Below are 24,950 nucleotides of genomic sequence, written 5' to 3' on the forward strand. Positions count from 1 at the left end.
TACAACAAACAAAGAGTAGGTTCCCAAAGTGCGGCTGATCAAACAGAATGCTTTCTCTCAGCTGTCAAGCCTGGATTCATCAAAGTGAATATTCAAAACTGTTGAGTTATTTCGTGAGCTGGAGAATGGAGAGATCAGATTTTTTTTTAAGATATGAAAGCAACCAGAATGGTTTGGCATCTTCACAATGCAGGTAGGATCCAACTGTGTTTGCCAATGCTAAATAAACATAACCAGAGTGCTACAACTTCAAAAATATCTGGGTGCTTAGCTTGCCAATTAGTTAATATTTTCTTCCATATATTAGAAGACGAGACAGTGGGCGGGATTTTCCCCTCATTGCACTAAGTGCGGGAGTGGGTATGAAAAATGGCGTTCTACCCGCTGGCTGCAATGACAGGTTTTCGCACCATGTTGTCCACTGCCCACTTCATTAATTATGCACACACAGGAAACACTCCAGGTCACTGGTGGGCGGCCTCTGATTCGCCCACCCCACATCAAATCAGCTCTCCCTCACTCCAGGCGCCATATTTAAAGTACAGCTTTGCACAGCCATCTCAATGTCAGCAGCCCAGGACTGCTCCACTGAAGACATGGCTCTGAAACCCAAGAAGACAGTAGTCCCAATTTCGGTGATGCCTCACTGGAGCGCCTACCGGACGCAGTCGAAATCCACCGCCATGTCCTCTCACCCCACTCTGGCTGCAGGGGGTCCAGTAAGGTGACCAATCTGATTTGGAAGGCATTGGCAGCAGTGGTCAGTGCCAACGCGGTCCAGAAGAGGTCAGCTTCTCAGTGCAGGAAGAGGGTGAATGATCTCATCCGTTCAATCAGAGTAAGTCGACCATCTCATCATTTTCAACTCACACACTCACAAGTCCATCACACATTCACTGGCATCTCACTCACTGCCAGTTCAAGGGGCATCAGCACTCACTCTCTCACACACCCTCACATCTTCATCTGGGCTCATCTACTCTAGAGATTGTGTCATCATCCCGTCCATGGCTGCCCTCACCACCCACACATGCCAGGCATCCTTATTATCTGCCCTGGCATGTATCTTGCTCACATTCTCTCTGTCTGTCTTTATGCAGGGCACAATAAAATGGAGAGGTCCCAGACTGGGGGTGAAGTGCCCAACATCAAGGTCCACACAGAGTTTGAGAATCGAGCCATCGCGCTGGCCAGAAAGGATGTGGGTCTTGCCTGCAGCAATGGTGAGGTTGGCGTCACACACACAAGTGAGGGTCCTTCATCAGCTCATCCATCAGAAAACAATACTGTGAGTGCTTTGTTCTGTTTTAGAGTTGCCTGTCATGCACTAATTATCTCTCCTTTCTTTCAGAAACACCTCTGGAAAGCGCCCGAGGGCATCCACAAGCCAGGGCCTCAAACACTAGGACACCTCAGGTGAGGAGCCAGAGGAGAGCACCATAGGAGACCCATCACAGCGCTCACCCACACCTTCCACCAGTGCAGAGGCACACACCTTAGTGGGACCTAGATCTAGAGCAGACTTGGGGTCATGAGCAGGCACACAATCTGTTTCGTAGCAGGCAGCGGCAGGGACAGCCAAGGTCACCAGCACTCAGATGACTGCTGGAGGCTCAGGTTCTGCTGAGTCCGAGAGAGGTGACGAGCCTCAGGACTCGGCCCTAAATCAGTTGCCGGAGCTAAAGTGACAGTCAAGAGAATATCAGGAAGGGATGTCAGCTGCATTCCTCAGATTGCGAGGCATGACGGAGGAGTCTGTCCACCTTCAGTCTGAGGTGATAGCGCCGGCATGCCAACGCACTGAGGTCAAAACTGGCAAATTGGCAGCTGCAGTGGAGACCTTGGTCCGGGACATCGGTCCTGCACTGCTGCAGAGCTGCACTCCATTGCTGTAGCCTTTGATGGCATCCACCAGTGGCTACTTGAGATGGGGGCGGGACACCTAGGTCTCACTCCAGCTGCTCCTTCTCAAGGAGTCAGCCAGGGGCCCTCAGGCACCCATAGGGAGGAGGACCAGCAGCTGCACGCCCCACGGTCATCCATGCAGGTGACTCCAGGACTCTCCAGTCGATCCCAAACATCTCTCCCTATGACTCCATTACCACCAGCTCCGCAGGCTGAGGAGGGTGCCACTGCCCCACAGCAGGACACCCAAATCAGGCCGGGCCCTTCCAGGTCTCAGCCCTCCAGAGGACACTTGCCAAGGTCATCATGGACAACAGGGCATGGCAGTCAGCAGGCTGCCTCCACCTCTGCTGTGGATTTCATGGTATGAGCCCATACTAAGAGCTCGTGTGCGCTGCTGTCAGCCAACCACGTTTTTGACTTTCAGGGTGTACGTCTGCTAAGCTCACCAATCAGTGGGGGCACCTTGCCACCTCAAGGTGATGAAGCTTGGACCCTCTCAGCCACATTATTGTCCTGGCGCTCAAACCTCCAACCTTGAGCATCTCTCCCTGTGGCTGTGTGTCTTGCGGGGACATGGCTCTTGTTACAAACTAGGAATGCAGCATCGCCGTTCCTGAGCACTCACCGAGGTCACTGATGCTAATTACAAATGGTGTTTCCTGGCGGCCAATACAGGCTTTGAGCATGCTCTGGAACTGCACGTGGTTGCTTTAGACAATGCTGAGGGGAGCAATGGGATAGAAGTGAGGATGTACTGAAGCCAAAGTCTGCTCTTTATTAGCAATGACGTGTGCCCTTGGTGACACGCCGATGTGCAATTGCCCCCACTTCCCCAATACAGCCTTAGCCCTGCAGCCCATGGGAAACCACCCCGCTTTACTGCTGCTCTGTGCCTGCGACAACCCCATGAAAGTGATGTGGTGCTGCCTGTGAAGCAATGCAGGCGAACTAACCGGAGCGAGGTGTAGGTCTCCAGGCGCAAGTCACATATATCCTGTTGTGAAACACATTGTCCTAACTGCATGCCGATGTACCCAGGTGATCCAGGGTGGGGGGATGATTCCAGCGAGGACTCCTCATAATGCGAAGCAAGTATATTGAACTGGTGTTCCCGATGTCCGACGGCCTGCCATTGACGCCTGGAGCGCACAGTCGCAAACTGCTTTTACGATGCAGTAAAACCAATTTTTCGCTTTCTCGCGATACTTTTTGCTCCTGCCCATCATGACGCCTGCCGCGAACAGGCGCGGAAAACCCCGGCCAGCGTCAATGCAGGCAAAACGCAAGCAGATGGTTAAATTCAGCGGCTGGTGTGATTGTTGGACCAGACCAGTACGTCCACTCAACGGCTAATGCTTTTGCGGTTGGCATTGAATATAAACAAACACACACCACAGTAATACCAATAATTTAAATGAATAAGCTGAAATTTTCTTTTCATCTCTTTCAGTCGAGAAGCAAGAAGTCCTTTTTGCATAAGAATGTTAGGAGAGTTTTAATTACAGGTAGAGCCTGCACATTTTAGGAGCAGGGCTGCCCACAACCTCAATACTTTTCTTCTTCAAAGTTAGTGAACTGGACCCCCTTGGGTTTGCTCGGTGCATTGATTATTAACAAGCCCCACAAGTTGCAGGGAAAACTCAAGAATTTTCCATTCTGCTTGTCTCTGTGTATCGTTGTTTCCCCCTACAAATCATATAAACATATGAATTAGGAGCAGGAGTAGGCCACTCAGCCCCTCGAGTCTGCTCCGCCATTCAATAGGATCATAGCTGATCTGACTTTAAGCTCAACTCTACATTCTCACCTACCCCTGATTATCTTTCATCCCCTTGCTTATCAAGAATCTATCTACCTCTGCCTAAAAAGTATTCAAAGATTCTGCTTCCGCTGTCTTTTAAGGAACAAAGTTTCAAAGACTCACGACCCTCAGAGAGAAAAAAATTCTCCTAATCTCTCTCTTAAACGGGTGACCCCTTATTTTTAAACAGTGACCCCTAGTTCTAGATTCTCTCACAAGGGGAAACATCCTTTTCACATCCACCCTGTCAAAACCCCTCAGGATCTTATGTTTCAATCCAGCACTCTAACCTTCTCTTCCGCTCCAATGTGCTTAATGTTAATCAGTTTGTATTCCAACAAGAACACAGTGCTGGACCTAGTTCCAGGACATTACTGAGGCAGGTAGGAAACAAATAGGTAGGGGAGCATCAAGGGAATTGTGGCCAGAACATAATTTCTTTTAATATCAAAATTCAAAGGGAGAGGAAACAATCATAGAATAAAGTACTTGGTTGGAAAACAGCCAATTTTAATGAGATGAGAAGGAAGTGATCTGGAGAATCTGGAAAATTATCAGAGATGACATGACAAACAGAGGAAAGTATTCATAATGTACAGACTAGGCACAGGCAGGTATGATGGAAATATGATGCAGCAAAAGCTGTAGCTCCTTGGATGAGTACAGAAATTCATTCAAACGAGACATGATAAATAAAGAGATCGCAAATCGAGTGCTTATAACATAAGGGATAATCCAGCTGAAAATACAGACAGGAAGTGTTTAGAAAGGCTGAGAGGATACAAAGAAAGATGCAAATAATCAAAGGAAGTATTAATGGATTTTATAAACCATATAAAGTTTTAAAAAATAAAAGGGTACAGATGAAAAAGGGAATCTTTTGGTGGCGGATGAAGGGATGATAGAGGTATTAGATGTGTGGTTTGCCTCAATATTACTATTAGGAACAAACAGTGCAAAAAAAAGTTGCTGGAGGAAAGAGACAGGATGGAAAAATAGTTGTTAAAAATTGGCAGAATTTATCGTGTGTGTTAATAACAATATAAAGGCAACAACCGCTGTGGATTCACTTATCAATTTTGGCACATGTGGACGGAAAGCTCGAGGACATCAGAGCTACAGAGCGGTTAATGGAACTGAGGCTGGATCACATGACACACTTCCCTTAAACCTCCCATGCTGCTATCCCTTAAAGGCATATTGCAACAGAACTCAACATACAGAAAGCAGAGTGCTGAGGGGGATTCAGAGAGGAATTAGCAAAGGCTCAAACAACAATCTTTCAAACATCTTTGCATTTACAAGGTGTGCCAGATGACCAGAGAATCGCCAATGTTACATCTCTCTTCAATAAAGGAGAAAGGATAAACCAGGGAAAAGAGAACGTAATTGAAAGATAAAGCAACCTTCCCAGCCTCAGGATGTCCAAAAGCATCTTACAGCAAATGGAGTATCTTTTTGAAAAACAGTCATTGCTGTAATGTAGGCAAATGCAACAGCTATTTTGTGCACAGCAAGCTCCCACAAACAGCAATGAGATCAATGTCCAGGTAATTAGCTACACTGATATTGCCTGTGGGATAAGTGCTTGCCAGGAGAACTTGGTGTTTTTAAAAAAATATTTCCATAGGAGTATTTGCATCCACCTGAAAAAGCAGATGGGGACTTGATTTAAACTCTCACCATAACAATGGCACCATTGACAATGCAGAACTTCCTCAGTGCTCCAATGAAGTGAGAAGCCCAGATTATGCACTCAAGTCTGTAACTCAAGAGTTGAGTATTTCTACTGCGATATGGCTAACACTTCACTATTAGCAACCAATTGCCAAGTGGTTAGGCTTCTAAAGGCTGTAAAAAAGGATAACTTTGATGCTCAAAATGACATAGAAAGATAACTGACAGAGAATTATAAAAGGCTAGTCATGTCTGCTGAGTTTAATAGGGTTGTTTTGAAATAATGAAGTGTGTTGATGAAGGAAATGCTGTGGATGTTCGGTGCATTGAGTTTCAGCATTGTAAGCTGGTTGATAAAAATTAAGACATGTGATAGTAAGTGTGTCAGCCAGGATAAGAAGTCGACTAAAGGACTCGAGACAGAGTCATGATAAACGGAGAGTGATAAGCAATGGAGTCCCCCAGAGTCAGTTTTGGAACCATTGCTCCTCTCAATGTATAAAAAATCTGAAGTTCAGCACAGAGGGTAAAGTATCAAAAATAAAAATAGAGAGCATGATTACCTGGCAAGAGGATTGGAGCTGACTTAGAAGATAGGTTTGTCAGTTGGGTAGATGAGATTCAATGAACAGGATGTGGGGTGATGCAATTTGAAATGAAGTAAAGAAAATGTACATGGGATGGTAATATTTCAAATGGAGTGGCGAAAGGGATGGGCTTAGGGTTTCAGATACATAAACCTGTTAAAATGGGAGGACAAATTGGTAAAAAAAAATAAAAGTCTGAGGTGCATGTTTTTATATGTAGGGCTGTAGAGTATAGAGCCACTGTCAAACCTCTATGGACCATTGCAATAGATTGTATTGCCTTAAATTAGGAAGGATGGCAAATCCATCTGGGGAAGAAGAGTTTCATTAAGATAAAACCAGGGATGAGAGGCTTTATTCCATTACAGGTATGATGGGCTGAATGGCCTCCTCCTGTGCTGCATGATTGCAGAGACTAAAGAGAGTTTGTCTTGTTGGAAAGAGAAGTTTAAGAGGAAATCTGATATAACTGTTCCAGATAATGAAATGCTTTGATAAGGTAAATCGGGAGGAACCACTCAACTGATCAGTGAGTCAGTAATTAGAGGTTATCAATTGAAGATTGTCCCAGGAGAATAAAGAGGAATGAAAGGAGAATTGATTCAATGAAGGTGATTGTTAGGATATGAAATGCTCGAGTACAAGCTATGACAGCTTTCAAAAGTGAAGTGGATTTGAAAAGAAAAATGTTAGAAGGCATTGGGAAAGGGAATGGTTATTGGTCGATAACTCTTTGGGAGAGTTTGGCAGATATGAACAGCACCAAAACAGACTATTTGGACCAACATGCCAGTGCTAATGCTCCACACAAGCTTCTTCCCACTAGTCTTCCTCTAATCCCACCAACATATCCTTCAATTCCTCCCTCTCTTATGTGCTTATCTAGCTTCCCTTTAAATGAATCTTTCCTAATCACTTGTGAATCATCAGAGGTGCATTCTTTTCCCCTTATCTTTTTAGTTTGTATGCAGGAAATATCATACAGGAGGCATTGGATGATCATGTTGGAACAATAAATGTAGGAGGGTGTAGGATAACACATTTAAGGCAATGATGACAGTCTTAATTGCTGAAAGCCCGAAAGAGCTGGAAGGAATTGTGAACAAAGTAAACAATGCAGGAAAAAAAACAGAAGCCTGAAACTAAGTGCGGAATCATCTCAGATTTGCACAAAATGCCATAGTGGGCCGGAAAAAGGACGTTTTACCTGCTGGCCACAATGGCGGCTTTTCGCGCCATGTCATTCATGGGGAACACACTGGACCACTGCTCTGTGGGGTCGGATTTCCCTCCACGCTGTAACCTCAGCACTTCCTCACTCTGGGCGCCATGTTTAAAACGCATTAGAGCACAGCCTACTTCATGTGTTCAGACCAGGACTGCTCCAGGTGTCAGATGGACCCGAAAGCAAAGAAGACGGCAGCACCCAAATTTAGTGACACCTCCCTGGGGTGCCTGCTGGATACAGTGGAAGGCCACCACAATGTGCTCTACCCCCTCGCTGGCTGCAGGAGGTCCAGAGTCACCAATCGGCCTGGGAGGGGGTGGCAGCGGTGGTCAGCACCACCAGAGCACAGAGGAGGTCAGCATTCAGCGCAGGAAGAGGATGAATGGTCTCCTCTGTTCCGCCAGAGTAAATCAACCACCTCATCACACTCAACTCACACACTCACAAACACTTCACACATCCACAGGGATCTCACACCTCGAGGGACAACACCACTAACTCTCACACACACCCTCACATCTCCATCAGGATCAGATCCTCTCGAGCTCACATCCTCATCCCGTCCATGGCTCCACTCACCACACAAGCATTCCGCACAGTGCCATGTCTCCTGCTCACACTCTCTCCATCTGTTTTCATGCAGGAGAAGCTGGCTCACATCAGCAGGGAGAGGTCCCAGACCCGGGGTGGAGTGGCCCACATTAGGCCCCTCACTCACTTTGAGGAGTGAACCATCACACTGACTGGTGAGGACGTGGACCGTGCCTGCGGTGATGGTGAGGTCAGCGGTGAACACCCTCATGAGGATCCTGCACCACATCATCCCTCTGTCAACGCAGCTGTGAGTGCTCTCTCTCCTGCTTTTGACTCTGCTGCCATGTACTAATTATCTCTACTTTGGTTCACAGGGAGCTCTGCCAAGCGACTGACACCCTCAGCCAGACAATCCCTCAGCTCCATCCACATCCTCACCTCCAGCCAAGTGGATGCCTCCTCTATTGAAGAGCTGGAAATAAGTAGCCTGGAAGACCCATCACAGCGCTTACCCACACCCTCCACCAGTGCAGAGACACACAGCTCGGTGGGACCTAGATCTAGAGCAGGCTGGGGTTCACAATCTGGCAGTCACCGTGTGGACATGTGTCCACAGCAGGAGGAGGCAGGTTCAGCCGAGCTGCCCGGCACTTGGAGGACTGCTGGGGAAGAGGCATCAGTGAGGTCTGAGTCAGATGACAAGCCTCTGAATTCAGCCTTCCAACTCATTGTGGAGAGTCAGCAGAAGGCAGAGGAACATCTCGCAGAGCTGTTTGAAGCCCTCGACAGAGTAGTACACGAGTCGGAGGAGTGCGTCTGCCTGCTCTCTGATGAAGTGGTGCCCACATGTGTGTATGGAGGTCTCCATGGGGAGGATGGCGGATGCCACGGAGACCCTGGTCCAGCAGAACACAGAGATGCATGCAGACCCGCAATCCATCACAGGAGCCATGGGTGAATTCCTGCCGTGGCAACGCGAGAGGGAAACAGGGCACCTCGACATCCCTCCAGGTGTTCCTTCCCCTCAAGGAATCAGGCCAGAGCCCTCCAGCACCTGAAGGGAGGAACATTGGCAGCTGGACACCCCTGGGAAATCCACTCAGGAATCTCAGAGGCTTTCCATCCCTCCGAGTTCCCTTTGCCTGTGAACCCCTCAACCTCGTCCTCTGGCACTGCAGAGGGAGCAGCTGGACCACAGGAGGACAAAGGCCTTGGCTCTCCAGAGGACACGTGCAAAAGTCATCAGAGACAACAGGGCCAACCATTGCACAGGCTGTCTCCACCCCTGCTGGGGATGTCAGGGCAGCACCTAGAAGAAGCGGCAGGCCTAGAAAAGTTAAAAAACTCTGATCACAAGTGGTTGCATGGATGAACACATTATCACGCTATAATTGGAAAATATATTCACTTTCACTGAATAATGGTGTGTAATGGTGTCTTTCAGCTTCACTTACAGGCTTTGCAAGTCCTCCCCGGTATTCCCCCCACTAGAAGTTTAGCTGTATGCAGCCGGACCACGTGATTCTGGAGGGGGAAGTGTGTGTGTGAGACGGGGCCTTTCAGAGCCTCGTGCAAGCCTCTCCCACACACACGGAGTGTTCATCCATCACACTCATCTCACTGTCCTGAGCATTCTCGATGCTGCCTACTGGGATTCTCTTTCAGTGTCCGTCTGAACTGACCTGTATCTCCACCCACCCATTGATCACACTCCCTGCAGCACCTGTTCCCGTCCAACAAGAGGCTCCGCTCACTTTCGATTTGAGAAAAATGGTAGACGTCATGTTTCTGCTCTGCTTGCCCATCCTTTCCCCTGACTCAGTCACCCATGTCATTTCCATCCTCACTGTTGACCTTGACCTTTCACCTCCCCACCATCACCTATCAACCTGAACCCTTTTCTTTCCAGGACGTCGAGGTGAACATACTCATTCCCTATCTTCCTGAGAATCCCACCCCCATCCATGTTGACCTCCCCAACCTCCTCCTTCCCACTCCAGGGCTCATGTCTACCTCCAAGTCCCCACCAACCACCCTCGCCATCCCTTCTACTGCTACTGTCGCACCCTCACTCTCCCACCCTACCGACTCCCTCTGCCCCCTCTCACGACTCACACTCACCATTCCCTCCTATCTCGCCCACCCTTAGTTCGGTCCCCAGGAGGCAGTCATTGACACCACAGACCCCTCCCTTGCATGTTCACCTGGTCATCCTCGCCCCCCTTACTCCCTCCTCCACCCTTACTCTGACCTCTACCCTTACTCCTACCGTCCTCTGAACTCCTGCCTCCCTGCCGGACTGCTTCTTCCCCTGAAATCCTTTCCCCCTCCGAACTCCTTCCTTTATGCTTTCATTCCCCCCTTACACCTATCTCCCCACTTGCTGCGTTCTCCCCCATTACATCCTCTTCCCCCTCCCAACCTCACCCCACCAACACCTTCGTCCACCAACCCCCAACCTCACCCCTTCATTCCCTCACTCCCAACCTCACCCTCGCCCACCCCCATGATACACCTTTCTCTCCCAGTCAAACCTAGACCTTAGACCATCTTCTCCCACGGCAACCCCCGCTGCTGCTACACCTTCCTCTCCCACTCACAGCTGGGCCGTCCTCTCCCCCCGCTCGCCGATCATCCATAGCAACCCATGGACAAGACCATGATGTTCCACAGCAGACCTGAGACATCACTGGAGACCTCCCATCTTCCGAGAGTTGCTTTGCGATGGAGCCATGTGCATGAGGATCCACCCAGCATGTGATACATGTGTTCCTGTTGGGCCCAGTAGCTGTAGGACTCCAGCATCTTCTGCTCCTTGGATGTCCGCGATCTGACCAAGGCCCTCACGGTAAAGTCCTAACTTCTGCACGTCACACTTGCCCAGACGTGTTCTGGGCTGACATGTTTTCCTGGCGGTGTAACGGTAAATCTGGCGTGAGGTGACGATTCTAGTCGGGCCTTACTTTGCATCCTATTAGCGGGTTAACGCCGACCTCCAGCGGGATTGGCAGACACCATCTGATGATTCTACTTTGCTTTCACACTGGCGTGAAACCAATCTTTGGCCTTCTCGCCATATTGCGCCCCCGCCACCCCGCCCGTCATGATGCCCGATGCCAAGAGGGCCAGAAGATTCCAGCTTAAATGTTAAAAAGACCAAATGATGAGAGTCAAAAAAGAGGTACCGAATAATGAAAAAACTTCAAGTCGACAGTGAGCACTGACTTTACCTACCTGAGCAGTAATGAACAGTAAAGAAATTCAATGCAGAATCAGAAGAGCCAAGCAAGTAATGACTGCACTAACAAACTTTTGGAATGATAAATCAGGAAACCAACTAAGCTTAAGCTTCTTGAAGCATTGGTGTTTCCTATCACTACTTATGGTGGACTATGAAGGAGATAGAGAGGAAAATGATCAGTTCTATTGATCTGTGGTGTTTCCGAAGGATGGATTGACAGACGTACAAACAAGTGGCTATTATAACAGGTGGGATTTGACAATGCAGACAAATTATCAGTGATAGGCAGACAGAAGTTGAAATACTTTGGACATGTAGCATGAAGCAATGATGTAGTAAAGAAGATGCTGGAAGAAATGTTAGAGGGTAAACGTAGTTTCAGTAGGCAGAAGGTCAGATGGAGTGGGAACATCTTGGAACTAACTGGCTTGAGTTTCACGAGGGCACTGAGAACAACAAAGATGGATGCAGCTGGAGGAGAAGAGTGCATGTTGCCACAGCAACTCAGCCTCCCTGTGGTATCTGCACCACCACCACCAATCCTTGTGATAGCAAGTTCTACATCCTAAACCCTGTCTGAGTAAAGAAATTTCTCCTGAGTTTTTTATTGGGTTTAGTGGTGATTATCTTATACTTCTGGCCCTATTCCTGGTCTCCCCAACAAATGGAAATATCTTCTCTATGACTACCCTATCAAACCCCTTCATAATCTTAAAGACTTCTATCAGGTCGCCCTCAGTCTTCTGTCTTCCAGAGAAAAGTGCCCCAGCCTTTTCAATCTTTCCCGATAGGTGTAACCTCTCCATTTTAGTATCATTCTGGCAAATCATTTCTGCTCTCTTCCAGTGCCTCTATGTTATTTCTATAATATGGAGATGAGAACTGTTAACTCAATCAGAGTCAGAGTCATTACAGCACAGAATGAGGCCATTCAGCCCATCAAGTATATGCCCCCTGTAGAGCAATCCAGTCAGTACCATTTCCCCGTTCTATCCCCGTAGCTCTGCATGTTTATTTCCCCAAATTCCTTTTGAAATCATTCGTTGTCTCGGCTTCCACTACCCTCATGGGCAGTGAGTTCCAGGTCATTACCATTCGCTGTATAGAAAGTTCTTCCTCACATTCGACCCTGTATCTCTTGTTCAAAACCTTCAATCTGTTCCCACCAGTTCTTGTACCATCAGCTAATGCAAACAGCTTTTCTTTGTCTACCTTATCTAAATCTGTCATAAGCTTGTACACCTCTATCAAATCTCTCCTCAATCTCCTTGGCTCCAGGGAGAACAACCTCAGCTTCTCCAACCTAACCTTGTAGCTAAAATCCCCCATCCCTGGAACCATTCTGGTAAATCTCCTCCGCACCCTCTCAAAGACCCTCACATCCTTCTCAAATGTGGTGACCAGAACTGGATGCGATACTCTAGTTGTGGCCTAACCAGAGCTTGATAAAGGTTCGACATACATTTCTTGCTTTAGTACTCAATGCCTCAATGAAGCCCAACAATACTTCAATTGTGAGCAAAACAAAGCTCTAACATAACTTGCCTGTTTTTCGATTGTACCCCTCTGGAAATGCACCCCAGTGTGTTGTTTGCTTTTTTAATGTCATTAGTAACTTTTGTCACTATTATTAGTGATTTGAGTATCTGTACCCCAGATCCTTTTGCTCCTCCCATTCAGATGTGTACTTCCCAAGCAGTATGTGAACTCCATATTTGGTAGGATGATGTGAATGACCTTGTCCCAGGATTTTGTTGAATTATATTCCTTGTCCTTGTGACTCTTATTGCAAGGTTGGGATTGCAATGATATGAAATGGAAATTTGGTTGACCTCGTCTCCCTCATGGTGCAAACAAGAATCAATCAGTCTCGCACCATGAGGAATTCTGGGACAAGTAGTGGTTCATTATTAGTTGGGGTACTTGCCTTGAAGATGAGGATTATCTTATATCACCTATTTTCAAACTGTGGTTCAATTTTTTTTCAAGTGTTTGATAAGATTACTCTATTGATGAGTTTCTGGCTGCAACTTAAATTCTGTCAAGTCAATTCTGTTACAAAATCAATAATATTAATTGTGTGAGTAATCATGCATGATTGACTCTGCTCAATAGTTATCCTGGCCTAATGATTGGTGTTGTCCCTTGACTGGCTCTGTGTGAACATACACTTCAAGCATGCCTAAACCAAACACAGGTTTCAAACATTAAAAACCCAAGCCTTATCAAACCTTATCATCGCTCATTCTTTTCAATCTTGTCAATGGCCCTTATTATGAGCCTTGTGGCTTCACCTAGATATCTAAATAAACTTTATTATTTGATCTATTGTGTTAATTGCAGCTTCTAAGTGCTCAGATTCTTTTTCTGCATTCCGATCCCATAAACAGCAATGTGACAATGACAAGATTATTTGCATTAGGTGTTGACTGAGGGATAAATATCGGTGAAGACAATACTGAGCTGAGTTGGAAAAATATCCACTGCTTCTCCTGAAGATCACCAGGACCTAGGATTCCCTGCTCCCCGGAATGCTCAGGAGTTAACCAGTATTCGGGATTCCTCCTCCAAGCACCTTCTCCAGCAGCCTGAGAGATCGGGGCTTTAAATTTTATGCCACCGTGCAAAAAATCTTCTTCCTACGCCCACACCACCCATCTGATCCCCACAGCCTGACATCACCAGCTGCGGCTGAAGAAGCCGCCAGCTCGGTGTTGCCTCCCGACCATGACTGCAGAGGGCCGTGACCAGGTCGGAGTACAGGTGGGAGGAGACTGGAGGGTTGGGAATCAGAAGCTGATATTTGGGAGAATTTCAGCATTCGTAGGGTTGGCGGGGGGCATGGGGGGGTGCGGTTGATAGGGGCGTGGGGGTTCTAAAATCTGAGGGACGGAGGCAGATGGGAAATGGGGGCCTGGGGAGAGATGTAGACTGGAATCAGGGCTCAGGCAGACAGGGAGAGATTGGAAAGAGAGGGAGACTGTGGAATAGAGCACAGGGGAGAGAGGGAGACTGGGGAATAGAGCACAGGGGAGAGAGGGAGACTGGGGAATAGGGCACAGGGGGGAGAGGGAGACTGGGGAATAGAGCACAGGGGAGAGAGGGAGACTGGGGAATAGAGCACAGGGGAGAGAGGGAGACTGGGGAATAGAGCACAGGGGGGAGAGGGAGACTGGGGAATAGGGCACGGGGGAGAGAGGGAGACTGGGGAATAGAGCACAGGGGGGAGAGGAAGACTGGGGAATAGAGCACAGGGGAGAGAGGGAGACTGGGGAACAGAGCACAGGGGAGAGAGGGAGACTGGGGAATAGAGCACAGGGGGGAGAGGGAGACTGGGGAATAGAGCACAGGGGGGAGAGGGAGACTGGGGAATAGAGCACAGGGGAGAGAGGGAGACTGGGGAATAGGGCACAGGGGAGAGAGGGAGACTGGGGAATAGAGCACAGGGGAGAGAGGAAGACTGGGGAATAGAGCACAGAGGGGAGAGGGAGACTGGGGAACAGAGCACAGGGGAGAGAGGGAGACTGGGGAATAGGGCACAGGGGGAGAGAGGAAGACTGGGGAATAGAGCACAGAGGAGAGGGAGTCTAGGGAATAGGGCACAGGGGAGAGGGAGACTGGAGAATAGAGCACAGAGGGGAGAGGGAGGCTTGGGAATGGGGGTTTCTAGAAGAGATTTAATAACCAGTCCTTCACGGTTGCCCTGTGTTTCCATTAACTGAAGATGAGTCTCCAGGACAGGGTTTTGTGTAACCTAAGAGAAAAATTATTAGGGCTTAAAGAATTGTGTTTTTTTTCACATTTTGTTTATTATTTATAAAAAATACTTGAGATGGGAAAGGCAGGCTGTTGGACTGAGAATCAAAAATCATCCAATTGGTTGATGAAGAGTTTGTTGGCTTTCGAACTGAGCTGAAGATGGGTATGTCAGGCACCAATGGCGGGAGTGTGGGGGTGGGGCAGCTGGAGACAGGAAGATATTTGAGGAAATTGCCAGGAATTTGTTGAACTAGAGTGGGGAACCTTATCAGGATGGAACATGTACGTGTAAAGAAGAGCCTCACTGGCTTTGTGGGGGTGTTCATGCTGCCTGCTCGATAGAGCAGGTTAAAAATGGCAATGGACAGGTCCCGGTGGTTGCAATGTGAATGAGTAACTGGGCAGGTAGAGTTAAAATTGTTCCCAATAACTCTGATTTAAGTAATATTCATCCCATTCAAATTGCATGTAAACCACTTTAGCTTCCCAGTCATTTACTGATTCCCAGGAGACTAGCAAGATGATATTACAATGCAAATACATTACCAGATTGGTTAGCATCAGTAAAACATTACTGAGCTGTAGAATGATAGATAAAAGCAAAAAACTGCGGACGCTGGAAATCCAAAACAAAAATAAAAATACCTGGAAAAACTCAGCAGGTCTGACAGCATCTGCCGAGAGGAACACAGTTAACATTTCAAGTCCGTATGACTAGATCTGTGCTTTGTCCCACATGGTTCTGTCAGAATGAGAACACACCAAAACCAGGAACTTCAGGGAGGTCAAAAGCTACCACATGGTCATTAATTTTGCTGTGGAAACAAAGCTCCAAAGAGGATCTCAGCTTCTTTGCTGTGAGTCTATTTGCAAAGAGCCTGTCTGTAACACGGAGACTGTGACTTTATGAATCTAACCTGAAATTCACCCGTCACTGAATGGAAGGAGGTGGATAGTTCAGGACTAAGGAATTCATGTGTGTTCAAAAGTAATAACTGCTCTTAATCACATTATGGAGCGGTATGAAAGGACATGGTCCTTCAATGTCTTGGCTGGATTTCCTGTGTTAATCCAGGCATTAGAAGATTCACAACTGCCTGAAAGCCTTCATCAGGAATTTAATTCCCACCCTCCCATCACCTTTCAAAGACTTAGATTCCAGAGTCATCTTCTCACAAGGTTAGGACAAACCTACAATTATCTGACGTCACTGGTTGCTCACTACAAAGCTGGGTCAAAGGTTCTTACGCACAAGAGAAATCTCCCTTAATTCGACTGTTATTGAACAGGCTGTGTGAGGATCTCTCAGGCACTGTATTTCTCTCACTGTTGTCTCCATGCTGGTGTTAACGTTGCTACACTTTGTTCAGCTATGTGAAAGGAGGGGAGGGGATAAATGCTGAAGGAATTTGGCAAATGAAAGAAGCACCTGAGAGGGACGGGGTGAATAAAAAAGAAGAGGTTAGAGGGCATCTAATGATTCATCTCAAATTGCTTTAGAATTCAAGCATTCCATTATTTCCCCCCAATAGTCCCTTTCTTTTTGGCAATCCATACGCATTCATCCAATGGGATATAATGGAATGTCACCCTGTGAAACCAATGTTGTAGCTCTGTGTAGAATGGCAACAAGTAGAGCTGAGCAACAAACTGTGTTTAAAACAAAAAGTTCCCAGTGAGAGGAGGAATCAGCCAAGAAACCTGCTGCTAATTACTATCCAATGAGCCCAATTGGTAAAGGACATGTTCAGGGGTCAGCTAAGGTCAGGCTAAGGATCAGTTGTGATGGTCCCATAGTTTAGAGTCACACTTGAGTGAGGTGCTGGAGGTCTTGGGTGGCCAGTGGCTGTTGAACTGTACCCTAAGCTTAAGTCATTATCTACAGAAGATTGCAGAGTCGAGAAACAGGTAACACTGAATTATAAAAAGTAGCATAAGAAACAGTAGGACAGCAAAGCAGGACTTGACCATTTGAGTGTCAGCTTGACTCAGTTGATGGACTGACACTCCAGAGCAGTACTGAAGGAATGTTGCACTGTCGGAGGTGCTGTTTTTCCATTTAGATGTTAAATGAAAGGCCTGTCTGTCCTCTCAGGTGGATGTAAAAAAATCCCATGGTACAATTCAAAGAAGAGCAGTGGAGTTTTCCCTGGGGTCCAGGCCCAACATATATCCCCAATAAAAGAAATGATTATTTGATCATTTGCCTCACCCTTGTAAGTGGGACCTTACTGCATGCAAACAGTCTCGTCATGTTTGTCTACAAAACAGCAGTGATTACATTTCATAAAGCATTTGATTATCTGTGAGGAACTGGGGAGAGCCCTGAGGATCCAAAAAGTGCTGTGTAAACTCCAAACTTCCTTTTTTCTGTTTATTCTCAAACAATAGGGCAACAAAGAGAACTTGTCCCACTTTCTCCTCACCTTGGCACATCGCCCGTTGCACCAGTAAGATTAAGTACTTACCATGTAACCACTCGCACATCCACCTGCCAGTTTGATGCAGAAGAAGTGTTTTGGATACTGTTTTTAAAAACTACACTATTCTGTTGGCTCATGATAATAAAATGCAACTTTAATAATGTGTTCTGTTTCAGGACACAAACATGATGCCGGGAGAATGACCTAGTGATAAGCAGCTGAATCCTTTGACGCTATTAATGGCTTGATAAGTGTGACAAATGTGTTAGAATTTCATGAAATACCTAACCACAGTAAATTGGTGCTTTTAATGTTTCTATATCCCAGCTACAAATCCACTTAGCCAATGTGGCTTAATTTCCACATTATCAACAAGTTAATTTAAAGTGAATCATTTTCTTGCAATCCAAAATCCATCTTCCTTTGATCCTCATGAAGTCAGTAAATTATACCAGGGAACGGTCCACACTAAGGTCCTGCGCTACCTCACCAAATGGTCAGCGGGCCTCAGTGAGTTATCACAGATGCCTTAGATCCCATTTTTACCAATATAAAACGCCGGTCCATTTTGAGTGGAGGGGGTTGATACTGATCGAGTGTAGAAAATAGGACAGAGGGTCACATACACCTGTCGCATAGCATTATAAAGTAATCTCAGGATCCTGCACAAAAATGCAATCTCCATGGAAAAGCATAAACCACCTTGCAAGGCAAAGGAAAACATGCTCACCTTTCTTTCTATTTCATTTGACTCTCATTTCTACAGTTATCTAACCTCCAAAGATCCAGAAACTTGGCCCTAAAACTCTCCTGCCCTTCATCTTCCTATCAGTTTTTTAATCCTTTCTCTCCTCTTTTATTCTACGCTAATCCTCTCTCCGTCACTCTTAACCCCCACTGTGTTCACTACTTCTGTCCTTTGGTGTTTACACTCACTTCCTTAGCCTTCTCTCTCTTCACTGCTGGTCCTTTGTGTCTTTGTCTCTCCCATTCCTCCACTTTTTCCTTCTTTCTCTCTTCTCCTCTGGCTCCTCTACACTGCCATGAGTTGCTCATGTAGTTTCAGACCTTCATCTCCAATACATTCATGCCTCAGTGAAAGATCACTATATTCACCAATGGATTTAAAAAAGCTTCATTTAAGTAGCAACTTTCATGACCTCGGGACATTTCAAACTCTATAAAGTCAACAATGTACTTTTGAAGTGCCATCTCTATTGAAATGTGGGAAACACAGCAACCAATTTGTGCACAGCAAGCTCCTACAAACAACATTGAGTTAATAACTGGATAGCCCCTTTTAGGGATGTTGGTTGAGAGAGAAATATTGGCCAGGACACCAGAGAGGAATCACCTGCCCTTCTTTTCATAGGCCCATGGGATCCTTTCATCCATCTGAGAGGTTTAACATCTCATCTAAAAGGTGGCATCTACGACAGTGCAGCATTCTGTCTGTGCTGTGTTGGAGTTTCAGCCAAGATTTTGTGCTCAGTTCTCTGGTGTGGGATTTGAACTCAACCTTCTGACTCAAAGGCAGGGGTGTTACCCACTGAGCCAAGGCCACCATCCAACATTGGTGATTCACAGAGACACTGTGAAGGCCCTTACGATGCCTGAACGGAACCTTCCAGGTGACTCGTCCAAACGTGGGGTTGCATGCTGGAAGTTGTTTGTGCTGAAAGTGGATCTTTTTTGGATGGGGGCAGGGGCTAGCTGAATGTAACTGACAGGGTCCTTTATATCATCGCCTCTCCATCAATTACATGAATAATATTTGTTTTGCATTAGCCAGGTGCATGAAAGCTGCGGTGAGTCAGAATTCCAAACATGGTGCGTTGTTAGACTGAAGAATGTAGATAATTACTGTTTTCACAACTAGTGAAGTGCAAGGATTTAATGATAGGCTTGGAGAAGTTTAAGTAGTTCCATCTTTTCTGTTCCTTGACAGCATCTTTGTACCATTTATATGTAAGAAAAGTGAATATTCTGCTCCCCCATCTGTTTCCTCTGCAGTGTAGGCATTATCACTCATCTCAGAGAGTAGCTATCCAGTTCTGAACGTTTACCTCAAGAAGGATATATTGGAATGTGTGCAGTGCAGATTCACCACAATGAAGGCTATAAGGGTGAGATTATTTGCACAGATGCCATTAATTTGGTGTCTATTATCTTGAGTACAGGAGCGCGAGGTTTTATCTAATCAAGGCATTTAAATCAACTCGGGTAAAAGGGGAACAAATGACATAGGGTAGAAACAGAGAAACTATTTCCTCTGGTAGGGAATCTAGAACAAGGGTGCAGAATCTTAAAAATAGAGCTAGACCGTTCAAGAGTGAAATTATGAAGCAATTCTTCAGACAAAGGGTAAGGAAATCTTGAATTCTCACCCTCAAATGATTACAGATGCTGGAGATCAATTGGAATTTTCAAAGCTGAGATCGATAGACTTGCACAGAAATGGCAGCAATGACAATATTTTGGAGAAGAGCAGGCAAGAACTCCCTGGTGTCCTGCTCAAGTGTTATCCTTCAACCAAACAGTTTAATTGGTCATTTATCTCATTGCTGTTTGTGGCATTTTGCTGACTGCAAACTTCAAAGTAATTAATTGGTTGTTAAGTGCTTTGGGGCATCCTGAGGCTGTCTATGTCTGATTCTTTTTCTTTCTCTCTTTCTTCATGCTACCATTTTGAGAAGAGGACTGTCAATAAACTGTGTGCAAAAAAAAAATAGTTGAAACGTTCTTACCCCTGATGGGGGATATGCTGTCCAGCCCAGTTCAGCTGTGGCTGTCCGAGTATCCAGCAGGGTCTCTGAAGAAAGAAGCAAGAACAATGATAGATCAGCAACTGAGCCCTCAAACTCAATGAGACAGAGCATTAGCCACAGTGACAATCAGAGAGTATGGATATATATTACCATTCCATTCATCGCCCATTCTGGGTTACCAGTGACTTCTCTGCCATTTTCCATGGAAATGGAACTGTGCAGGTGATGACCACTCCTGACCCAAGGTGGCAATCAGAGTTACAGTTACATGATGGGACCCCAACATTTAGAGGAGGCACATTGGACACCTGGCTGGAGGCCCATTAAAAAATGGTGCCAGTCACATCACCAGTGACTGCATTTTGGGGTCATTTCAACCCTGTGAGGCTGCCTAAAATTGACCCCACAGAGTGAAAATGCAGCAGTCCCGGATTCTCAGATTGGAGCCCCACTTCAAAGGGCTAAGGTAGCTCAGAGATCTATCGCTGTTGCAGTTTTGGCTGTCACTACACCACGTTCTATTAAGCAGACTTCTCAGGATTGGTCAATTTTCCATTACTATTCAAATGGTGGGAGGAGCCTCATTTGGACCATAAACACTGAGATGGACCTGTCGGGCTGAATGGCCTGTTTCTATGCTGTAATTCTAAACAAATAGTAACCACACCAAATGTTTAGCTTCCGAATATAAATTCTGGCAAGTCAGCACCTTGACAGCTTGTGATAACCAGCCTCTAGGAAAATCAACTGATGAATTTTCTTGGCATTTATCAAAAATCATAAAATATTAATGTACATTTTGGGACAGTACAGAGACAGAGAAGGGATGAATGAAAAATATAAGCATGTAACATGAAAAGGCCAATTGGACCATCGAGCATGTTCTTTCCTCAGCCCATGTGCAAGTCTTTCTATCAGAGTTCCTATCCAAAAACATTTAAGATTGCTTTACAAGAGTTTTACAAAATGCCCACCCTTCTCCGTTATCCTGATAATCAACCAGCCAACAGTCCCAGCACAATCAATGAGCAAGTGTTGGATTCTATGCTCATGACCCATACACGTCCAAATGGAACTTTCTCTGGGGTGATTTCTTGATCTGTCCAATAAAGTTCATTTTGCTTCAGCCTTCTTTCTTTGCCTTAAATCTGATTGGTCCAGATTATCATGGAGTCAGGCTGACCCCAGAGACTTTTAAAAATGGTGGCAGGACCCGCATGTGGAGGTCCCACCCCTATTTCTGGCTGATCCCATTTTTGCTGGCAGTGGGATGGATGTGGGGAGCGGGGAACGGGGAGCGGGAAGCGGGAAGCGGGGAGCGGGAAGCGGGGAATGGGGAGAGGGGGAAGGGGGGAGCGGGGAGGGGGAGCGGGGAGGGGGAGCGGGAAGCGGGGAGGGGGAGGGGGAGGGGGAGCGGGGAGGGGGAGCGGGGAGGGGGAGTGGGGGGGAGGGGGTGGAGGGGGAGCAGGGAGGGAGAGCGGGAGTGGGGAGCGGGGAGGGGGAGCGGGGAGGGGGAGCGGGGAGGGGGAGCGGGGAGGGGGAGCGGGGAGGGGGAGCGGGGAGGGGGAGGGGGAGCGGGGAAGGGGAGCGGGGAGGGGGAGCGGGGAGGGGGAGCGGGGAGCGGGAGGGGGAGCGCGGAGGGGGAGGAGGGGGAGTGGGGGGCGGGAAGGGGGGAGACCGGGGAGCGGGGAGCAGGAGGGGGAGCAGGGAGTGGGAGGGGAGGGGGGGGGGAGGGGTAGAGGGGGGAAGGGGGAGGGGGAGGCTGGAGGGGGAGGAGGAAGCGGGGAGGGTGAGGGTGTGCGGGGAGCGGGAGGGAGGGGGGAAGCGGGGAGGTGGAGCGGGGAGGGGGAGTGGGTGCAGGGAGGGGGAGCGGGGAGGGGGAGCGGGAAGCGGGAGCGGGGGAGGGGGAGCGGGGAGGGGGGAGCGGGGAGGGGGAAGCGGGGTGGGGGGAGGGTGAGAGGGGAGGGTGAAAGGGTAGGGGGAGGGTGAGAGGGGTGGGGTGGGGGGAGAGTGAGCGCTGGGGGGAGCGGGGAGGGGGAGGGGGAGGGGGAAGCGGGAAGGGGGAAGGGAGGGGAGGGTGTGCGGGGAGGGTGAGGGGGAGGGTGAGAGGGGAGGGTGAAAGGGTAGGGGGAGGGTGAGAGGGGTGGGGTGGAGGGTGAGAGGGGTGGGGTAGGGGGAGAGTGAGCGCGGGGGGGAGCGGGGAGGGGGAACGGGGAGGGGGAGGGGGAGCGGGGAGGGGGAGGGGGAGGGGGAAGGGGGAGGGTGTGCGGGGAGGGGGAGGGGGAGGGGGAGGGGGAGGGGGGAGGGGGTAGGGGGAAGGGGGTAGGGGAGGGGGAAGGGGAGGGGGAATGGGGAGCAGGAGCAGGGAGGGGGGAGGGGGAGCGGGGAGGGGGAGGCTGAGCGGGGAGGGTGAGAGGGGAGGGGGAGGGGGAGGGGGGAGGGGGAGCGGGGGGGAGGGGGAGCGGGGAGGGGCAGCGGGGAGGGGGAGGGGGAGTGGGGAGGGGGAGCGGGGAGGGGGAGGGGGAGCGGGGAGGGGGAGGGGGAGCGGGGAGGGGGAGCGGGGAGGGGGAGGGGGAGCGAGGAGGGGGAGGGTGAGCAGAGAGGGTGAGCGGGGGGGAGGGGTAGGGGCGGGGGGGAGGGGTAGGGGCGAGGGGGGAGGGGTGAGCGGTGAGGGGAAGGGAGGGGGCGGAGAGGGGAGGGGAGGAGACTGGAGGGGAGGGGGGAGGGGAGAGGGAGCGGGAAAGGGAGAGGGAGTGGGTGGTGGAGAGGGAAGAGGGAGGGGGAAAGGGAGAGGGATGGGGATGGGTCACACAGACGGGAAAGCTGAACCCAGCAGGATCATTTGAACTCAGTGCTGAGTTCAAACAGGCCCCATTTTCACTGTTCCAAGGGCTTGCTAACCAGCCTACCTAGGTACTCTCCCAATCTTATGGTGACCTGTGATCGGCTTCAGGTGTTGGCAAGTTGACTCTATCCCACCTGCCTCTTCGGAGCAAAAATTGGGTGTACAGGGTCTTGTAAACCAAGGTGGGGTCTGCTGAGTTGGGAAATTGCCCAACTCAAGCCACACACCTTTGTAGAACAAATCCGACCCTATGCCTGCACAATATTAATTTATAAAGGATCAAAGAATGGATACAGTTACCTACTAATAATATTAAAAATCTTATATCTGTACATGCTTGCTGTCAGCATTTGCCATTATAAATTCACACGTCCTTACTGAAAAATAGAAATTGCCCATGGCCTGAATTTTTTGCTCGTTGGGCATGAGCGATCGGCCGGCCGGGAGCGGACGGGAAATTGGACCCCAACTGTAATCGACCCCCGGCCACGATTTCTTGCTGGCTGACCAATTAACAGCCAGCCAGCATGAAACTTGCCCGGAGAAAGCCTCAGCACTGCTGGTGAACAGTCTCCAGCCAATTCAATTCACTCCACATGGCTGAAGGCACTGGATACTGCAAAGTCTATGGGCCCTGACAATATTCCAGCAATAGCACTGAAGACTTGTGCTCCAGAACTTGCCGTGCCCCTAGCCAAGCTGTTCCAGTACAGCCACAACACTGGCATCTACCCGGCTATGTGGAAAATTGCCCAGGTATACAAAAAGCAGAATAAATCCAACCCAGCCGATTACTGCCCCATCAGTCTACTTTCCATCACCAGTAAAATAAAGGGAGGGGTCATCAACAGTGCTATCAAGCAGCACTTGCTTAGCAATAACCTCTTCACCAGTTTGGGTTCTGCCAGGGCCATTCAGCTCCTGACCTCATCACAGGCTTGGTTCAAACATGGCCGAAAGAACTAAGCTCCAGAGTGAGGTGACAGTGACTGCCCTTGACATTAAGGCAGCATTTGCCCGAGTGTGGCATCAAGGAGCCCTGGCAAAACTGGAGTCAACGGGAATCAGGGGAAAACTATCCGCTGGTTGGAGTCATACCTAGCACAAAGGAAAATGGTTGTGGCTATTGGAGGTCATTCATCTCAGCTCCAGGACATCACTGCAGGAGTTCCTCAGGGTAGTGTCCTCAGCCCAACCATCTTTAGTCGCTTCATCAATGACCTTCCTTCCATCATAAGGCCAGAAGTGGGGATGTTCGCTGATGATTGCACAATGTTCAGCAACATTCATGACTCCTAAGATACTGAAGCAGTCCATGTCCAAATGCAGAAAGACCTGGGCAATATCCAAGCTTGGGCTGACAAGTGGCAAGTAACATTCGTGCCACACAAGTGTCAGTCAATGATCATCTCCAACAAGAGAGAATCCAACCATTGCCCCTTGATGTTCAATGGCATTGTCATCATTGAATCCCCCACTATCAACATCCTGGAGCTACCATTGACCTGAAACTGAACTGGACTAGGCATATAAACACTGTGGCTACAAGAGCAGGTCAGAGGCTTGGAATCCTGCAATGAATAACTCACCTCCTGACTCCCCAAAGCCTGTCCACCATCTACAAGGCACAAGCCAGGAGTGTGATGGAATACTCCCCACTTGCCTGGATGAGTGCAGCTGCCACAACACTCAAGAAGCTTGACACCGTCCAGGGCAAAGCAGCCCGCTTGTTTGGCAGCCCATCCACAAACATTCACTCCCTCCACCACCGAAGCACAGTGGCAGCAGCGTGCACCATCTATAAGATGCACTGCAGGAATTCACCAAGGCTCCTTCGACAGCACCTTCCAAACCCACGACCACTACCATCTAGATGGACAAGTGCAGCAGATAGATGGGAACACCACTGCTTGGAAGTTCCCCTCCAACTCACTGACTTGGAAATATATCGCCGTTCCTTCACTGTCGCTGGGTCAAAATCCTGGAACTCCATTCCTAACAGCACTGTGGGTGTACCTACACCACACGGACTGCAGCAGTTCAAGAAGGCAGCTCACCACCACCTTCTCAAGGGCAACTAGGGATAGGCAATATATGCTGGCCCGGCTACTGAAGCCCAAACCCCGTAAATGAATAGAAAAAAAAATGCTGCAAGTTATGTCCATGCAGCATAATCAAG

General features: G+C 48.4%; 1 protein-coding gene across 1 annotated transcript in view; it reads right to left on the reverse strand.

Moving 5' to 3' along the window:
* LOC144693664 (ephrin type-B receptor 1) overlaps positions 1 to 24,950 on the reverse strand; it is a 540,104-nt gene that overhangs the window by 384,058 nt on the left and 131,096 nt on the right. The window contains exon 2 of the mRNA XM_078563531.1: positions 19,906 to 19,970. Within this exon, the coding sequence (XP_078419657.1) occupies positions 19,906 to 19,970 (65 nt within the window). The remainder of the gene's footprint in view (positions 1 to 19,905; positions 19,971 to 24,950) is intronic.

Source organism: Cetorhinus maximus, chromosome 19, assembly GCF_964194155.1.
Source record: "Cetorhinus maximus chromosome 19, sCetMax3.hap1.1, whole genome shotgun sequence".
In the NCBI taxonomy this organism is placed as follows: Eukaryota; Metazoa; Chordata; class Chondrichthyes; order Lamniformes; family Cetorhinidae; genus Cetorhinus; species Cetorhinus maximus.